The sequence below is a fragment of the Monodelphis domestica genome, chromosome 2, assembly GCF_027887165.1.
Source record: "Monodelphis domestica isolate mMonDom1 chromosome 2, mMonDom1.pri, whole genome shotgun sequence".
NCBI classification, from domain to species: domain Eukaryota; kingdom Metazoa; phylum Chordata; class Mammalia; order Didelphimorphia; family Didelphidae; genus Monodelphis; species Monodelphis domestica.
The window spans coordinates 223,756,386-223,775,550 of NC_077228.1; the positions used below are offsets into that span (position 1 = coordinate 223,756,386).

General features: G+C 35.9%; 1 protein-coding gene across 4 annotated transcripts in view; it reads left to right on the forward strand.

The window, feature by feature from the left end:
* Nucleotides 1–19,165, forward strand: part of LOC100029133 (ABC-type organic anion transporter ABCA8-like) — a 118,179-nt gene that overhangs the window by 81,111 nt on the left and 17,903 nt on the right. For 3 of the 4 annotated variants that reach the window (XM_056817241.1, XM_056817240.1, XM_056817244.1), the window contains 7 exons: nt 782–901; nt 2,427–2,513; nt 3,162–3,253; nt 13,502–13,622; nt 14,154–14,283; nt 14,974–15,065; nt 17,360–17,535. In XM_056817241.1, coding sequence (XP_056673219.1) covers nt 782–901; nt 2,427–2,513; nt 3,162–3,253; nt 13,502–13,622; nt 14,154–14,283; nt 14,974–15,065; nt 17,360–17,535 — 818 coding nt within the window. The remainder of the gene's footprint in view (nt 1–781; nt 902–2,426; nt 2,514–3,161; nt 3,254–13,501; nt 13,623–14,153; nt 14,284–14,973; nt 15,066–17,359; nt 17,536–19,165) is intronic. The other variant, XM_056817242.1, reaches the window with a different exon arrangement.

Genomic DNA, 19,165 nt, shown 5'->3' on the forward strand with positions numbered 1-19,165 from the left:
AGTTTTTGGATGAAGAAATTGAAGCTATATATAGTCACATAAAAATGTTCTAACTCATTATTGATTGGAGAAATTTAAATAAAAAACAGCAGCATAGAGTACTGGATAGTGCTACCTTAGAAAAAGGAACATTTGGGGGGCAGCTGTGAGGCTCAGTTGATTGAGAGCCAGGCCTAGAGACTAGAGGTCCTGGGTTCAAATGTGGCCTCATACACTTCCCAGCTGTGTGACCCTGGGAAATTCATTTAACCCCCCATTACCTACCAATACCCAGTATTGATTCTAAGATGGAAGGTAAGGGCTTGGTTTTTTTAAAGAATATTTGGGTTCAAGTCCTGCCTCCCACATATATTGAATGTATGTGTGACTATATAAACAAGTCACATAACTTCCAATACGAAGGAAACATAGAGAAAATAAAGAGGTGGAGCCTACATAAAGGCAAGGAGTTTTAATATATAATGTTGAATATGGGGGAAAAAAGTAGGGTAGTTTGTCTATAAAATGGAGTGTGTAAACAGGGAAAACGTGAAATAAATCTGGGCAGGTGGGAGCTAAATGTTGGAAGATATTAAATACCAAACTAAAGCAGAATGGAATGTAAACTAAAAATGAGACCAAGTGAAGACAAAAACATTAGACATAACATGTCTAATACAAATATTGTAATAATTATAAAGATATTGAGGAGAAATTTATGTGAAAAGCTATTAAAAAGCAATAATAAAAATATTGAAAGTGAATTAAACTTTGTTTATAACTCTATAAAACTTTCTTACAGACTTCATTGTTCACATTTGCTTTTAATCAAAAAACTAATTTTGAACTATCTGGAATGTTTTGTTGTATTGCATTTATACCCTTCTTCACCTTGTTTGGATGCACAATGCTGTTTTTGGAGGTAAGCACTAGACACTTGGTCATTGAACATGTGGTTATTTGAATAAAAGCTTTCTGCCTCAGTGAAAAACAATGAAAAATACAATCTTATGTTGGTGCTGTGTAATTCTAAGTGGATTTTTAAGCTAGACAAGATTAAGAGAGGTCATTGCTTAGCACAGTGCCTGAAATATTGTATGAGATTAATAAACTTTTTTTGACTGACTAGCTTGAGGAGTCCATTTTTTTCCCTTTGAAAGATAATTAAATTCATCAACCAATAGGAGTAAGTACTACATTGCTTTTTTTTTTTTGGGGGGGGGGAGATCAGGAAAATGATTATTCTTCCCCTCTGTATACTGATCCAGTGGTGGAGTGGGTGCATAAAACCATCACAATAACAGACTCCCTAAAGAAAAGTTTAAAAAAGAAAAAAAGCGCCTTACATCTAATAATCAATGCTGGATCTGGAGTCTATTGACTGTGTTTTAAAATATTTTTTATTATTTTTATGACTATATAATGACTATATGTGAATAAAATTGTTTTCCTTTATAATCTTATATATTTTATTTTATACAGTTAAAAGCATTATGAGAAGCAGTAGTCTATAAAGATTCACCAGACTGCAAAAGAAGTCTATGATATTAAAAAAGGTTTAAAACTTCTAGGGAGCAGCTGGGTGGTTTAGTGGATTGAGAGCCAAGCCTAGAGACAGGAGGTCCTGGGTTCAAATATGACTTCAGACACTTCTTAGCTTTGGGACTCTGGGCAAGTCACTTAATCACCATTGCCTAGTCTTTCTCTACCTTCTGCCTTGGAACCAATGCACAATATTGATTCTGTGATGGGAGGTAAGGATAAAAAAACAAAGAATCCCTGCCCTAGAATCATAGTGGATGCAAATTCCTAGGCAAAATAGCCAACCCTGTGATGTAATTTACATAACACCAGAAAGTATTCCCTCCCTAGAATTGTGCCCCCCCCATTAGATTATTGATTTCTGAAATTTTACAAAATGAAATATATTTCTTTATATAAAGACATGGCTTTGCTTAAGATTCAAAGTTCTCTGAAAGAGGAATATCTCAATTAGACCTTAATTTATTCACCATTATCTATGGATTTATTTCACTTTCATAATGCTACTGTGAATAAGTTGGGTTCTTTCTTCTGCTTAGTTATGAATAGGGAGCAGAAGGTTTGATTTCTGCCTGAGTAAACAAAGGTGGCATCATCAAAGAAGGAAATGGGAACAAAAAGGGGCATTCTGGGGAATGCTAACTTCAAATCTTGTTTATAATGCTATTTAAAGCTCTGATAGTTAAAAATGCAAAGAAAAGCAGGAGACCTGCGAGTCTTATAGGCTGTGAATGTAGAAGCAAATAGACAATTGCTCTTCTCTCTGTGCTCAAGGAATATATATATCTTTGCCATGACACACAAGGAGGAATTGAACAGAAATGTTCATTATCTGTAATATACATTTTTTTAGAAATGATTCGTTAAAGACAAATTTTAAACTAACCATGGTTTTTCTTTGTCAGATCAACTTTAAGTATTTCAGAAAGGCTAAGAATCTAGCGTATGATACATATGACATCAATGAAAACATCTTCTTCGTGATTCTCATAGTAAGAAGACTTTTCCATTTGGATATGTGTATATTAAGGGTGGCAATATTTCCTATATCATACATTTGGTCTCATTTTGACGGTCTTGATATATAAGGTTTTACAAAGATATGCTTTCAGACTTGTTGCAAGTGAATATGTGTTTGGGAGTGTGGGTATTTATATATGTGTCATTCTAGAGCAATCCATTTGCAAGTGTTGAACATGACACAATTATAATAATTTAAAGGAAAATGTTCAGCAATCTGATGTCCTCTGGTATTTGTCTTTTCTTACACTGGTTGGTGGTTGTTTCATACTGACATTAATCCACTTTTATGACTATAACTTGGAACAATTTTTTTGTAAAAATTTCATAACTCTAAATCTGAATCCACAGCTATAAGAATTATGCAGCTTTATGAGTTGCACAGTTGAGGAAAGTGAGGTAATAATTTATCCTCCTGTCCTTAGTACTCTTTTAAACTACTTAGAACTATTTACTATGTTTTTAAATAGAAGATCTGGTCTGAGTTTTGTTTTGTATTTATTACCACTCAAATTTATTTTTAAATGATCTTTCTTAGTAATAGAGCAGGAATGATCATATTAATGAAAATATGGAAATAATTTCTGCTATATTGTTACTGTGTTTTTCTTTATCCATAGCCTTACCTTCATTGTATCATTTTCCTTTTTGTTCTACGATGCCTGGAAATGAAATATGGAAAGCAATGCATGGGAAAAGACCCTGTTTTCAGGTTAGTGAAGGGGAATAGAATTCAGTGTTTAATTTACAAATTCGGCAGAATGTGTCAGAATTTGATGGAAAAACATTTGTTAATCGAGTATTGTGTGAAGTGCTGGGAATACAAATACAATGGAGAAACAAACCCTACTTTCAAGAAGCTGACATTCTAATTAAGGGAAACAACACATATAGGTGGGTTCATCTGCACAGTTCTAGTTGTGCCTTAAGGTACAATGGAAGATTAGATGGCCAACTCTGGGAATTCTTATAGTGCAATAACAGATCAAATGGCAATTCCTATAGTGCATAGGAGCAAAGCAGAGAGTAGTCTACTGATCTGTCATCTTACCAAAAGTGTTGTGGGGGTGAAGAGGTGCACTCCTGGTTTTTGGGAAGGGTACCTTTCTGCAGGAATGCAAGACTCCAAAACTTAGCTTAAAAATAAAAAGAGAAATTTATTAATTTAGAAAGTAATGTTGAGAAGGGCCAGGAGGAACAGGTAGCACAGCAAGATGGAAAGCTGCTCCCAGAACCCATCAATTCTGGGGATTTTATACTCTTACAATAAATACTGTGTAGTGGTATGGACTTGACTCTAGAGCGGTGGCCTCTCAGGCATTCCATTGTGGGGTTAGTCATCTGACTGGGGTCTACCTAGAGACATAGGGTATAACACTCATGAAAGATTCCTTAGTTTTAGGGGACAGATAGATGTCTGAGATATAGCCTGATAGAATCAAGGTGTAACATGGAGGTGCATCTCTTTGTCCATCTATTTTTTTTCCATTTGAATTAGTTTATTTAGTCAATTTAGAACATTATTCCTTGGTTACAATAATCACATTGTTTTCCTCCCTCCCCTCCAGCCAGCCTTCCCATAGCCAAAGCTCAATTTCATTGAATATTACTTGTGTCCTTGATCAGAACCTATTTCAATGTTGTTGTTTACACTAGGATGTTCATTTAGAGTTTACATCCCTAATCATATCCCTTCGACCCATGTATTCAAGCAGTTATTTTTATGTGGTGTTTTTACTCCCACAGTGTTTCCTCTGAATGTGGATAGTGGTTTTCTCATAGAATCCTCCAGGTTGTTCAGGGTCATTGCATTGCCACTAATGGAGAAGTCCATCATATTTTGCTGTACCACAGTGTATCATTCTCTATGTACAATGTTTTCCTGGTTCTGCTCCTTTGGCTCTGCAACAATTCCTGATGGTTGTTGCAGTCCCCATGGAATTCCTCCACTTTATTATTCCTTTGAGCTCAATAGTATTCTATCACCAACATATATCACAATTTGTTCAGCCATTCCCCAATTGAAGGGCATCCCCTCATTTTCCATTTTTTTTTGCCACCATAAAGAGCACAGCTATCAATATTTTTGTACATGTCTTTTTCCTCATTATCTATTTGGGGTACAAACGCTGCAGTGCTATGGCTAGATCAAAGGGCAGACAGTCTTTTATCACCCTTTGGGCAGAGTTCCAAATTGCCCTCCAGAATGGTTGGATCAATTCACAACTTCACCAGCAATGAATTAATGTTCCAACTTTGCCACATCCCCTCCAGCATTCATTTACTTTCCTTTGCTGTCATCTTAGCCAATCTGCTAGGTGTGAGGTGATACCTCAGTATTGTTTTGATTTGGATCTCTCTGATTATAAGAAAACACTTTTTCATGTGTTTATTAATAGTTTTGATTTCTTTAACTGACAACTGCCTATTCATGTCCCTTGCCCATTTATCAATTGGAGAATGGCTTGATTTTTTTGTACAACTGGTTTAGCTCTTTATAAATTTGAGTAAATAAACCTTTGAAAGAGGTTTTTGTAATTAAGATTGTTTCCCAATTTGTTGCTTCCCTTCTAATTTTGTATGCATTAGTTTTGGTTGTACAAAATCTTTTTAATTTGATGTAATCAAAATTATTGATTTTATATTTTGTGATTTTTTTTCTAGCTCTTGGTTGGTTTAAAAGTCTTTCCTTTCCCAAAGATCTGACAAGTATACTGTTCTATATTCGCCTAATTTGTTTATAGTTTCCTTCTTTATATTCAGGTCATTCACCCATTCTGAGTTCATCTTGGTATAGGATGTGAGGTGTTCATCTAAACCTAATCTCTCCCATATTGTCTTCCAATTTTCCCAGCAGTTTTTATCAAATAGTGGGTTTTGGTCCCACAAACTGGGATCTTTGGACTTATCCTAGACTGTCTTGCCGAGGTCATTTACCCCACGTCTATTCCACTGATCCTCCTTTCTGTTTCTTAGCCAGTACCAAATTGTTTTGATAATGACTGCTTTATAGTATAGTTTGAGATCTGGGACTAAAAGTCCTCCTTCCTTTGCATTTTTTTTTCATAATTTCCCCGGATATCCTTGATCTTTTGTTCTTCCAAATGAACTTTGTTATAGTTTTTTCTAATTCAGTAAAAAAGGTTTTTGGTAGTTCAATGGGTATGGTACTAAATAAGTAAATTAATTTGGGTAGGAATGTAATTTTTTTTTTATGTTAGCTCATCCCACCCATGAGCAATCAATGTTTCTCCAATTGTTTAGATCTAGTTTTAATTGTGTGGAGAGTGTTTTGTAGTTGTGTTCATATAGTTCCTGTGTTTGTCTTGGGAGATAGATTCCTAAGTATTTTATATTGTCTAGGGTGATTTTAAATGGAATTTCTCTTTCTAATTCTTGCTGCTAAAATGGGTTGAAGATATATAGATATGTAGATGACTTATGCGGGTTTATTTTGTATCCTGCAACTTTGCTAAAATTGTTCATTGTTTTAACTAGCTTTTTGGTTGATTCTCTAGGATTCTTTAAGTAAACCATCATATCATCCACAAAGAGTGATAGCTTAGTCTCCTCATTGCCAAATTGAATACCTTCAATTTCTTTTTCTTCTCCAATTGCTACTGCTGGTTTTTCTAGTATAATGTTAAATAATAGAGGTGATAATGGACATCCTTGTTTCACTCCTGATCTTATTGGGAAGGCTTCGAGTTTATCCCCATTGCAGATGATGTTTGCTGATGGTTTTAGATAGATACTGTTTAATATTTTTAGGAAAGGCCCTTCTATTCCTATACTTTGTAGTGTTTTCAGTAGGAATGGGTGTTGTATTTTATCAAAGGCTTTTTCTGCATCTATTGAGATAATCATGTGATTTTTATCTTGTTGCTTATAAACATGGTCAATTATGCGGATGGTTTTCCTAATATTGAACCATCCTTGCATTCCCTGGTATGAATTCTACCTGGTCATAGTGAATAACCCTTGTGATAACTTGCTGGAGTTTTTTTTCTAGTATCCTATTTAAGTTTTTTGCATTTTTTTTCTCTGTTTTTGACCTGCTGGCTTTGGGATCAGTACCTTGTGCTGTAAAATGAATTAGGTAGAACTCATTCTTGGCTTATTCTGTCAAATAGTTTTTATAATATTGGGATTAGTTGTTCTTTGAATTTTTGATAGAAATCATTTGGGAATCCATCTGGACCTGGGGATTTTTTCTTAGGGAGTTCTTTGATGGCTTGTTCAATTTCTTTTTCTGATATGGGGTTGCTTAGCTAATTTATTTCTCTCTCTGTTAGTCTAGGCAGTTTATATTTTTGTAAGTATTCATCCATATCACCTATGTTGCTATATTTGTTGCCATATAATTGGGCATAATAGTATTTAATGATTGCCTTAATTTCCTCTTCATTAGAGGTGAGGTCTCCCTTTTCATCTTGGATACTGTCAATGTGGTTTTCTTCTTTCCTTTTTTTTTAATTAGACTGACCAGTACTTTGTCTATTTTATTTGTTTTTCAAAGTACCAGCTTCTAGTCTTATTCATTAAATCAGTAGTTCTTTGACTTTCAATTTTATTGATTTCTCCTTTGATTCTTAGGATCTCTAATTTAGTCTTCATCTGAGGATTTTTAATTTGTTCACTTTCTAGTTTTTTAATTTGCATGCCCAATTCATTGACCTCTGCCCTTCTTAATTTGTTAATATATGAACTCAAGGATATAAATTTCCCCCTGAGTACTGCTTTGGCTACATCCTATAGGTTTGGAAAGGATGTCTCATCATTGTCATTTTCTTCAATGAAGTTATTAATTGTTTCTACAATTTGTTCTTTAAGTAACCAGTTTTGGAGAATAGTATTGTTTAATTTCCAATTAATTTTTGATTTACCTCTCCATGTTCCCTTACTAATTATTATATTTATTGCATTGTGGTCTGAGAAGGTTGAATTTATTATTTCTGCTCTTTTGCACTTGTTTGCAATGTTTTTATTCCCTCATACATTGTCAATTTTTGTGAATGTACCATGTGCTGCTGAAAAGGTGTATTCCTTTTTGTCCCTATTTATTTTTCCCCACATGTCTACTAACTCTAATTTTTCTAAGATGTCATTTACTTCTCTTACCTCTTTCTTATTTATTTTTTGGTTTGGTTTATCTAGTTCAGATAGAGGAAAGTTCAGGTCTCCCATTAGTATATTTTTTCTGTCTATTTCATCCTTGAGCACCTCTAGTTTCTCCTTTAGAAATTTGGATGCTATGCCATTTGGTGCATAAATATTGGGTACTGATATTTCCTCATTGTCTATTTTGCCTTTTATCAGGATGTAATTACCTTCCCTATCTATTTTAACTAGATTTATTTTTACTTTGGCTTTGTCAAATATCATGATTAATAATCCTGCCTTCTCTTTATCAGTTGATGTCCAATAGATTTGCATCCATCCTTGTATTTTCACCCTATGCGTATCTACCTTCCTTATGTGTGTTTCTGGTAGATAGCATATGGTAGAGTTTTGGTTCTAATCCACTCTGCTATTTGCTTGCGTTTTATGGGTGAGTTCATTCCATTCACATTCAGAGTTATGATTACTAGCTGTGTATTTCCCACATTTTGATTTCTACTCCTAGTCCTGCCTTTTCTTCTTTCACTATTTCTTTCTATACCAATGTTTGTTTTTAATCACTCCCCCTAGTTCCCACCCTTATTTTACTTCCCTTTCTACCCCTTCCCTATAGTCTTTCTAAAACTACTCCCCCACCCTCTCCCTTCCTTACACTGCTTCCCTCCCCACCAGTCCATTTGTTACCCTTCTACTCCCCTATAAGGGGCAAATCTATTCTCTGCCCCAATGGGTTGGATTGTTCTTCCCTCTTTGGGTCAATTTCAATGCACGTAATGGTTGAGTATTTCCTATCTCCAACCTCTTAACCCTTCCAGAGTATTGATGTTCTCCCCCCTCCCACCATGAGCTTCTTTGTGACATATAAATTTACCCCCATTTGTTTCTTTTCCCATTTCTTTTAGTATTAACCTCTTTTTTTAGCTCTAGTTGTATATATATGTGTGTGTGTGTTTATTTATGCATGCATATATCTACACAGCTTTTTATGTCTTGTTATTTCATCCTATACAATTTGTCACTGTTCCCTCTACGTGTAATTTTTCTAGCTTCCCAGGTTATAACAACAGTTTTTAACAGTTAACAATGACCTCTTTTCTTATAGGGATACATAACATTTTAACTTATTGAGTCTCTTTAAAAAAGGGGGGTGTTGTTTGTTTTGTTTTGTTTTTTCTTTTCCCTCCTCTTTTCAAATTACCTTTTGATGATTCTCTTAAGTCTTGTGATTGGACATCAACTTTTCTCCTCAGGAATGGTCTTTTCTTTACAAATTCTTGGAATTCTTCTATTTTGTTGAAAGACCATACTTTCCCCTGTAAAAATAAAGTCATTTTGCTGGGTAGTTGATTCTTGGTTGTAGACCTAGTTCCCTTGCTTTCCAGAATATCATATTCCATGCCTTTCAGTCCTTCAGTGTGGATGCAGCCAGATCTTGTGTTATCCTCACAGGGGTTCCATGGTATCTGAATGATTTTTTCTTGGCAGCTTGTAATATCTTTTCTTTGGTCTGATATTTCTTGAGTTTGGCTATAACATTTCTTGGTGTTGTCAGTTGGGGATTAAGAACAGGAGGTGTGGATTCTTTCAATCTCCACTTTTTCCTCTTGTTCCAGAATATTGGGACAGTTTTCCTGAATAATTTCCTGTTTCTTTTGTCATGGTCTTCTGGTAGACCAATGATTCTTAAATTGCCTCTCCTTGAATGATTTTCCAAATCCTCTGTTTTGTGAATGAGATGCTTCCTATTTTCCTCAATATTTTCATTCTTTTGTTTTTGTTTTATAGTGTCCTGCTGCCTTGTGAGGTCACTTGATTCTAGTTGTTGTATTCTGGTTCTTAAAGACTGGATTTCATCCCTGGATTTTTGGTCATCCTTATCTTTCTGGTTTGATTTTCTTTGGAGGTCATCATTCATCCTCTTTAACTCATCTCTCATCTCCTTTGCCTCATCTTTCATCTCCCTTACCTCATTTTTAAGCTGGTTGATTTTGGCTTTCAATACACTATTTTCTGTTTCCAGATGACTTATCTTAGTTTTTATATTCTTGTCCCTTAATTGTGTTTTGAATTGCATTTTGAGTTCTTCCAAAGCCTGTGTCCAATTTGCTGGGATTTCTGTTTTATTACTTGGGACCTCTTGTATATTGTTTGTTCTTGGTTTGCTGCCTCTGCAGAAGCTGTCAATTGTAATTTCTTTCTTCTTTTTCTGTTGTTTGCTCATATTTACTCCCCTTCTTTGTTCCATGTATTTGTCTGTGCTCTTGCTCCTCTCATTTTTTTTTGGTTTGGGGGCTTTCTGTCCGTCTCCCCTCTTGGAGCTTTGTCAGATCTCTCAGTGCAGTCTCTGGGGGAGGAGTGTTAGAATTTACCCTTCCCTGTCCTCTGGAGGCTTTTGATTGGATTAAGTTCTGGCAGTCAGTGAGGACATGGTATTTCAGCCTAGGCTTCCCTGAGTTCTGAAGACTTTTTATGGGATTAAGTTCAGCTGGGTTGGGCTAGGTGTGCTCTGAGGCCAAAAACTTCCTGGAAGGCTGCAGCAGTATGGAAGATCTCCACACCTCTAACCAGGCTGCCAGCTCCCTATCCAGCTCCTTCCCTACCGTCTGTGCTCAATGCTCCAAGCGTGGCACTGCCCTGCTTGCATGATACACCCTCCAGAGCAGCGCCTTTGCCTGCCCAGAGGTTCCTGCTGCCACTGGAGCCCTAGTGATCTAGGTGGGGATGAGGGGATCCTTGGACCTTCCTTCTGCCTTCCCCTTAAGTCTGAATGTTCTCAGATTCTGGGTTTGGGTGGGGGGGCTTACCTTTTGAGTTGAATCCAGCAGGAAGGTTCCTTGGCTCTGTCTTGTTGTTTGGTTTGATTTTCAGTCCCCTAGGAGCATTCAGTTTGTGATCAGTAAGAAAGGGTATTCAGAGGTCTGAACTTCTGCTCCTTCTATGTGGCCATCTTGACTCCCTCTTTGTCCATTTTAAATCTAAAGGAGGATCAAAGGATGGCAGTCATCTCAGCATCCTTTAGGGGTCATTGGATGGTTTTAGGCTAGGAGTCACGGGGATGTAAGTGAGCAAAGGAATTTCCCAGATAATAGTTTGCCTGAGATTCTGGGAGTACAATGCTCATGTCATAAGGACTGTAGTTGGTAGTCCCTACTAAATGTTATAGGACACAGCTAGGTGACACAGTTGATAAAAGGTTGGGTCCAGGATCAGGAAGACCTGAGTTTAAATCCAGCCTCAGAGACTTACTAGCTGTGTGACCCTGGGGATGCTACTTAACCCTGTTTGCCTCAGTTTCCTCATCTATAAAATGAATTAGAGAAGGAAATGGCAAGCCCCTTCAGTATCTTTGCCAAGAAAAGTCTAAATGAGATCACAAAGAGCATGATGTGACTAAAACCATGGAACATCAATAAACATAAATTGGCAAGTAAAGTTTTCTTAAGAAAATTTGCAAGAACTATATTTGGTAAAATATATAAAGTAGTATCCCTAAACTCAAGGAAATTTTAGCTAGAAAAGCAAATCTCATATATTTTAATTAAGAAACATATTAGTGCCCCCCTCATATCACTATCATCTTCCTTTTCATTCACAGTCCTAGGGTTATCATTAATTTCCTCCTCTCCTTCACAAACATATATAATCAATTTTATTCTGAAAATATCTTTTGCACCCATGTCATTGGCTCTACTCATATAATGTCTACCCTAGTTCATATTCTATCTTCTTCACACTTAGACTTCTAAAAAATCCTTTTGAATGGGCTCCGTATTTCCAATTTCTCCCCACTCCAATTGATCTTCCATTTACTTGCCATATAGATATTTCTATAAACACATTTCTGACTATATTATTACCCTATTCAAAAATCTTTATTTTCTATTTATTCTTAAGTTGGTACAAAAGTCTCAGCTGAATTCAAAAACATATACAATCTGACTCCTACATGTCTTGTCCTTATTTCATATCTCTTTCCAACAGTCTCCAATTTATTTTCTATTCAAACCACCCCATTTCCAGCTTCTATGCTTTTGAACATGGGCGCCCTTATATCTGGAATGTATCCCCACCTCACCTCTACTTAATAGAATCTCTAATTTCCTTTAAAGCACTAGTCAATGAATATTTAGTATGGACCTACTGATGTCTCAAATATTATACAAAGCACTGGGGATGGAAGGAAATGTGAACAACTATCTCTGTTCTCAAGGAACCCACTTGTACTATGTGTTTTTTCACTTACATGTGTCCATGCTTTATCTTCCAAGAATGAATAATCTCATCACCTCACCTAGCAGATTGGCTAGCATGATAGCAAAGGAAAGTAATGAATGCTGGAGGGGATGTGGCAAAGTAGGGACATTAATTCATTGCTGGTGGAGTTGTGAATTGATCCAACCATTCTGGAGGGCAATTTGAAACTATGCCCAAAGGGCGATAAAAGACTGTCTACCCTTTGATCCAGCCATAACACTGCTGGGTCTGTACCCCAAAGAGATAATGGAGAAAAAGACTTGTACAAGAATATTCATAGCTGCACTCTTTGTGGTGGCCAAAAATTGGAAAATGAGGGGATGCCCATCAATTGGGGAATGGCTGAACAAATTGTGGTATATGTTGGTGATGGAATACTATTGTGCTAAAAGGAATAATAAAGTGGAGGAACTCCATGGAGACTGGAACGACCTCCAGGAAGTGATGCAGAGGGAAAGGAGCAGAACCAGGAGAACATTGTACACAGAGACTAATACACTGTGGTATAATCGAACGTAATGGACTTCTCCATTAGTGGCGGTGTAATGTCCCTGAACAATCTGCAGGGATCTAGGAGAAAAAAACACTATTCATAAGCAGAGGATAAACTGTGGGAGTAGAAACACTGAGGAAAAGCAACTGCCTGACCACAGCGGAGAGACTCTAAACGAACACTCTAATGCAAATATTAACAACATGGCAATGTGTTCGAATCAAGAACACATGTGAAATCCAGTGGAATCACGCGTCGGCTATGAGGGGTGGGGGGGGGAAGAAAATGATCTTTGTCTTTAATGAATAATGTTTGGAAATGATCAAATAAAATATTATAAAATTTAAAAAAAAATTTAAAAAAAAGAATGAATAATCTCCTTGAGGGGAGTGACCATTTCTATCTTTTTTGTCCTTAGGACTTAGCACAGTGTTTTGCACATACAAGGCATTTAATAAATGCTTGTTGAATTGAATGATTGAAGTAAGGCTTTGATTCACACATTGAAGGGCACATAGGATTTCAATATGCAGATAGAGGGAAAATCAGTTCATAGATTGGTAAAATACTACCAAAGGTAAATTGATAAAAATGAGAATAGATATGCAGAGAACAATAACAAAACCAGTCTGAGTGGAATAGAAACCTGTGTTAGTGAAGTAGCAGGAAATGAGTTTGGATTCAAGGAATATAGCCTTTATTATGGAGCATTTTGTATACCACAGAGATGAATTTAATTTCAAAATAAATGTAGTAGACGATGAGGCACTATCCTCAGTTCTTGATCAATTAAAATTTGGTAACATTAGAATGACAATAATTTTATTTAAGTAGTTTAAATGAGTATTTATTAAGGATTTGCTGTATTTTATTAAGTCCTTTAAAATTATGTGCCATCATATCCTCACAACAACCTTGGGAGCGAAGTGCTATCATTATTCGCAGTTTATAGTTGAGGATACTAAAGTAGACAAAAGAGTAAGTAACTCAATCTCTTTGGAAACAAAGATAAAAAATTACCAGACAGTGCCAATTTTTTATATCAGCTATATCTAGAAATCAATACTTTGGGCATTTTTTTGTCTTTTGTAGAATTTTTCCTACAAATAGTGATGCTGGTACCAACCCCGAAGAACCAGAAGATGAAGATGAAGATGTTCAGGCAGAAAGAGCTAGAACCCTGAGGGAAATGACTACTTCCAACCTGGATGAGGTGAGACTATGTGTAGATGTTTACTGAAATGCTTACAGGACTATATTCTCTCAAGTAGCATAAGCATTCTTTGATTTATTTGGGAATGATGAAGCTAAGGGAAAATTATATAGCATTTTATGTTTCTATTTGAGGTTTTTAAGCACAAAATTTATTCTAAAATTTTTTTAAAGCTTTGGTGAGTCAAAGGACTTAGATAAGGCATATTCTAAGGAATTGTAGACAGATGTCAGATCTGTGGCTTTTGGCTTCTGTGATATGGCCCCCGCTAGCCTAATTCTTCATTCTGTATAGAGAAAAAGAGACTCATAGAAAACATCATTTAGTTCCACTGTACATTCATGTGTAGGAAAATGAACTTTCTATCTATGAACAAAAGCTGGAATACTATCCTCAACTATGTCATGCCATGTCATAGTGGCACCACCCTCAATTTGAACTAATTTGGTCCATGGCCTGGGAAAAGGAGAGCTGAGTGCCAGGGAGAACATAATATCTGGCTAAGACACTAAAGGGAAAATAAAGTTCTAGTTTCTTTTCCAGAAACCTGTTATTATTGCCAGCTGTCTGCGAAAAGAATATGAAGGCAAGAAGAAAAGCTGTTTTGCAAAGAGAAAGAAGAAAGTGGCGGCAAGAAATATTTCTTTCTGCGTAAAAAAAGGTCTTAACTCTAAAGGATTTTACCTGGGGTTTCTCTTCTATATTCTGTGGATTCAACTGTCATTGTTCTAAATCTCAAACACAGTGCCTTTTTGGAGGAAGGATCCCAAGAGTTAAAGGGACTTAGAGAAATTCCAAAGCTGCCATTACTGGTCATTCCCCAAGTTAGCCACAAACCCACACACTTTCTAAAAAGGTCCCTTATGTAGGATTCCAAGCACTATGGGAATTCTTATGGCATAAATACTTTATTCAAGGAGACTTGACTAAGCCTGTGCTTCTTTTTTCCCAAAAGGGCTGTTGGGCAAATGACCATTAGTAAATATTTCATCTAAACTTCTGAACACTCTATTGCATTAACCCAGTAGCCAATTTATCATCAAGCTTTATCTAGGATCATGGGAAACCCATGGCTGGGCCACTACTTTATTGGTTTAATAGTTTAAAGGTTTCTGAGCTAAAAATCTCTCCTTTCACCTTCTCACAGAGTACATAATGGCCTGGCATTTATAAGGACACTCCCCATACTCAATAATATACTTACTTTTGGTCATTTATCAAAAAGCAATCCACAAAACACAACTAGCTTGGGATTTATTCACAAGAATAAAAGTGCAACTCTTACATAAGAATATAGGGCACAGGAAGTCAGGAAGCTCCTTCCCTGATTATCACTCACTTTTCCCTTCAGGGGAGGTACTAGGACTGCTGGGACACAATGGAGCAGGTAAAAGTACATCTATTAGGATGATAACTGGAGACACAAGACCAACAGCAGGGAAGGTAAGAGAAAAAAATGGGGGAAATGCTTTAGTTGAATATATCAGAAATAGAATAAGTATTAATAAAAAAATCCTCAGGATCTTTACTCTTTCAAATTTCAATTTATAACAAATGATCATAAATCTTTTTTCACAAACTAAATTCAAGGCAGAAAATAAAATATGGGCTCATATCTCTATTAGGAGCAATGAAGACAAAGTCAGTAAAAGGAAATCTGAATTGCCCACAGTGATATCTTCATAAAAGATTCAAGTGTGTAATGTATGTATAATGCTGTCTTAGGTGCTGAAGATGCAAAATGGAATGACAAAAATTTTACAAAATAGTTGCAGAAAAGTTGGAGCAACTAGAATTCTGGATCTATAGTGTGAAAGAACTGAGTATAAATCCAGCCTTATATACTTATTACCTGTATGACTCTGGGAAAGTTACTTAGCTTCTATTTGACTCAGTTGCCTCATCAGTAAAGTGGTGGTAATATTAACCCTTATCTTCCAGGGATATTAGAAGGACCAAATAATAATATTGTAAAGTACTTAGCACAGTGCCTAGCCCATAGTAAGTATAATGTAAATGTTATGTAGCAGCAGCAGCAGCAGCAGCAGCAGCAGCAGCAGCAGCAGCAGTAGTAGCAATAGCAGTAGCAGTAGCAGTAGCAGTAGTAGTAGTAGTAGTAGTATAGGGAAGTGGTGGCCTTCTGACAAAGTGAATCTAATTTTGACAATTGAATCTCAGGTTGGGACTAGTCCATACTAGAACAGAGGGGAAAGGGAAAAGGGAAAGTCCTTTTACAACTAGCTAAAACCTACCTTAGGCCCAAGATTATGGATTCCAATTCAGGGAGAGACAGATAGATGAAAATGTCAGCCCTTGAATGGATAGGATATCCAAGTATGCAAGCCATTAAAAGAAGTGAAAATAAGTAAGGATGCAATGTCAGAGTTGATGGTTCAGCATTGGACCAACAACTCAAACAGGGAAATGGAGAAGCTTATATAAGAAGCCAAATACCAGAATCTCTGAAACACTCTTTTGGAATGAGGGACAGAAGAGAGAAGCCTGAGGCACTTGACAGAGAAGGATGCCGAGAGTAGTGTTTCTCTGCAAATATCTTCTCTGCTTTTGTTCATACCAATTCTCATGAATTTATTCTGCTATCCTTTTTGCTCTTCTATATCTACTTTTTAGATGTTCTTTTAATCCAAATTACAATAAGAAATACATTTTTTTCAACACGTGTGTTTAAAAGATATATTTGGTCTCTGAATTTAATCTGAAAAATATTTATCATTCTTTTTCTGTATTATGGGCTAGTCACATATAGTAAGGATAGAAAGACAAAAATGCAACAGTCCCTGCCCTTAGGAAGCTTATATTCTACAAAGGCAAAAAACTGCATACACACTGATAAGCAAATGTAAAATGTATCTTATATATTCCTATGTTAAGCAAATACAAGATCATAGTGGGGTGGAGGGAAACAAGAAAAACAATATCAACAAGTAGGAGAATAAAGAAGGAAAGACTCCATGTAGAAAGCAACAAAAGCTAATGTTTTGTAGGGATCTACAGATTCCAAGAGATAGTTATATATATGGAGTAGTTAACAACGTTTTTGATTGGAACAAAGTTCTTAGGGAGTAACAATGTGAAATCAGCCTGGAAAGACAACAGAACTGGAAAGTGAAGAGCTTTTTCAAAACCACAAAGAGAAGACTGCATTTTTTTATATTTGAGACAATAGAGAACCATTGAAGAATCTTGAATAGTAGAGTGACATGGTCATACCCTTATTCCAGGAATATCAGTGGAAGTCAGGTAGAGAATGGACTGGAAAGGGAAAGGACTAGAGACATGAGAACCATTTGAAAAGCTATTGCAACTGGCCCCCCCCCCAAAAAAAAATATATATATACACATACATACATACACATACATATACATATGTGAATAATGCTGATCTCAAGTTCAGTATAATATTGTAACTCATGTGCAAAAATTATTATGGCAGAAAAGTCAATCCTTTATGGATAAACTGATGAATATCTCTTCACTTACCTAGAGTGATATTGGATAGCAGGCATAAGAGCTTTCTCCAAGCCCATAATGGTACTTTGGGATGGGATTTATTATGTAGATATAGAAAAGACTAAGCTAAACATGCAAAAGATTTGTGATTTCATTTCTGAAAAATCTAGTATGTAATGTAATATGGAAATGCTTGTTTTATTTGGTTTTGTAAATTTTGAAATTAAAAAAACATATGGCAAATTTAAATGTAGATTTTTTAATAGGTGGTTCTGAAAGGAAGCAAAACAAGTCAGCAAAGAAATATTAATGCAACCAATATCCTTGGGTACTGTGCTCAGGAGAATTCACTATGGCAAAACTTTACAGTGAGAGAACATCTGGAGATCTATGCTGCAGTGAAAGGGATGAAGAAGGGAGATGCCATGGTCACTATATCAAGGTATAGTAAAAAACGAAGCTAACAATTTTCTGGGGGAAAAGAGGGCAGAGCTGTGACAAGGGTGAGGGTAGAGAGGTATTTGTGTTGGGTGTGCAAAATTAACTGGCACAAAACTTATCTGCCTTCTTAAAAAATAAGAATACTATTAAGTACAGGAAGGAATGATATTCTATCCATACCTAATGTTCACTTAGTTATTGCTTTGGGATAGGGGTGAGAACATGATAGTGCTGCTTTCTACACAAAAACAAGCATGAGGATTTCAGATTAGGTCTCCAAGGTCAGATCAGTCATAAGTGATCAATCTGAGAATGGTCCCATTTTATTGTGTCCCAGTTCATTGATTGTTATTTTTTAAAAACTTAATAGGAAACAAATTTTGAAATATGATGTTAATTGATCAAAATAAAATGAATACTTTTTATATTAAACAGTAAATTAGGATGCCAAGTGTCTTTCCCAGGAGGCACTGGAACTCCTCTCTTTTTCCTAAATTACTTCATAATGGCTAGAGTTGAGATGTTCAGAATGATAATTTCTAAGTCTTCTATATTATTCTTATGCCCTTTTCTGGGTACATTCTTCCAATATCCACCATTCACCAAACAGCTGATTGAGAGTGTTTTATTCCTTTAAAATTTAATTTCAATAACAAGCATTTAGTTTCTCTCCTATCCACACACTGAAAAAGAACCCTGTAACAAATATGCATAGGAAAACAAAAGAAATTTCCACATTGAACATATCTAAAATGCATGTTTATTTCTCCATCTTGAGTCCATTATCTGATCTCCCTGTCAGGAGGTGGGTAGCATGCTTCATTATTGATCAGTGAATTGATCAGTTTCCAAGATCTTCAAAGTTATATGTCTTTACAATGATCTTATTATCGTAAAAAATTTTATGATTCTGCTTACTTTACATTGTTCACACAAATCCCAGGTTTCTCTGAAATCATACATTTTTGTCATTCCTTATATTATTTCTTATGATAACATCTCATAAATGCCATAATTTGTTCAGTCATTCCCCAATTGATGGTCTCCTACTCAATCTAAACATTGTTGTATATATGGGCACTTTTTTTCTTCTTTTAACTCATTGAGATAGAAATCTAAGGGTGATATTGCTAAGCCAAAGGGTATATGCACTCTTCAATGACCTTTCTTATAATTTAAAATTGCTGCCCAAGAATAGCTGAATCCATCCACATGTAACCATGAAAATGTGATTTGCCAAGACTGTGAATTGCCAAAACTGTAAAGGTTTTGGCCAAACTGTAAAGATAATTTTTAGTGTCTTGATTTAAAATCTAAAAAATTCCCAAATATGAAAGTACTGAAGTCAGCTGGGTTTCATGGAGATTTTAATTAATACAAATGAAGGAATTAAGGGAAGGAAAGAGAGAAAAAGAGAAAACAGTAGAAAGGGCCTAGGCTTGAGCCCAAGGGAGAGCAAGTCAGTCTTTACCACTCACCACAAGATCGTCTTCAAGCAAGCTCCAAACCTGCGAACTCCAACTCCATCTAACTTCCAATCTAAAAACTCTAAACTCCAACTAACTCCCACTAATTCCAATTCCAACTCTGAACACCAACTATGAACTCCAACAAACTCAAATCACTTTTTC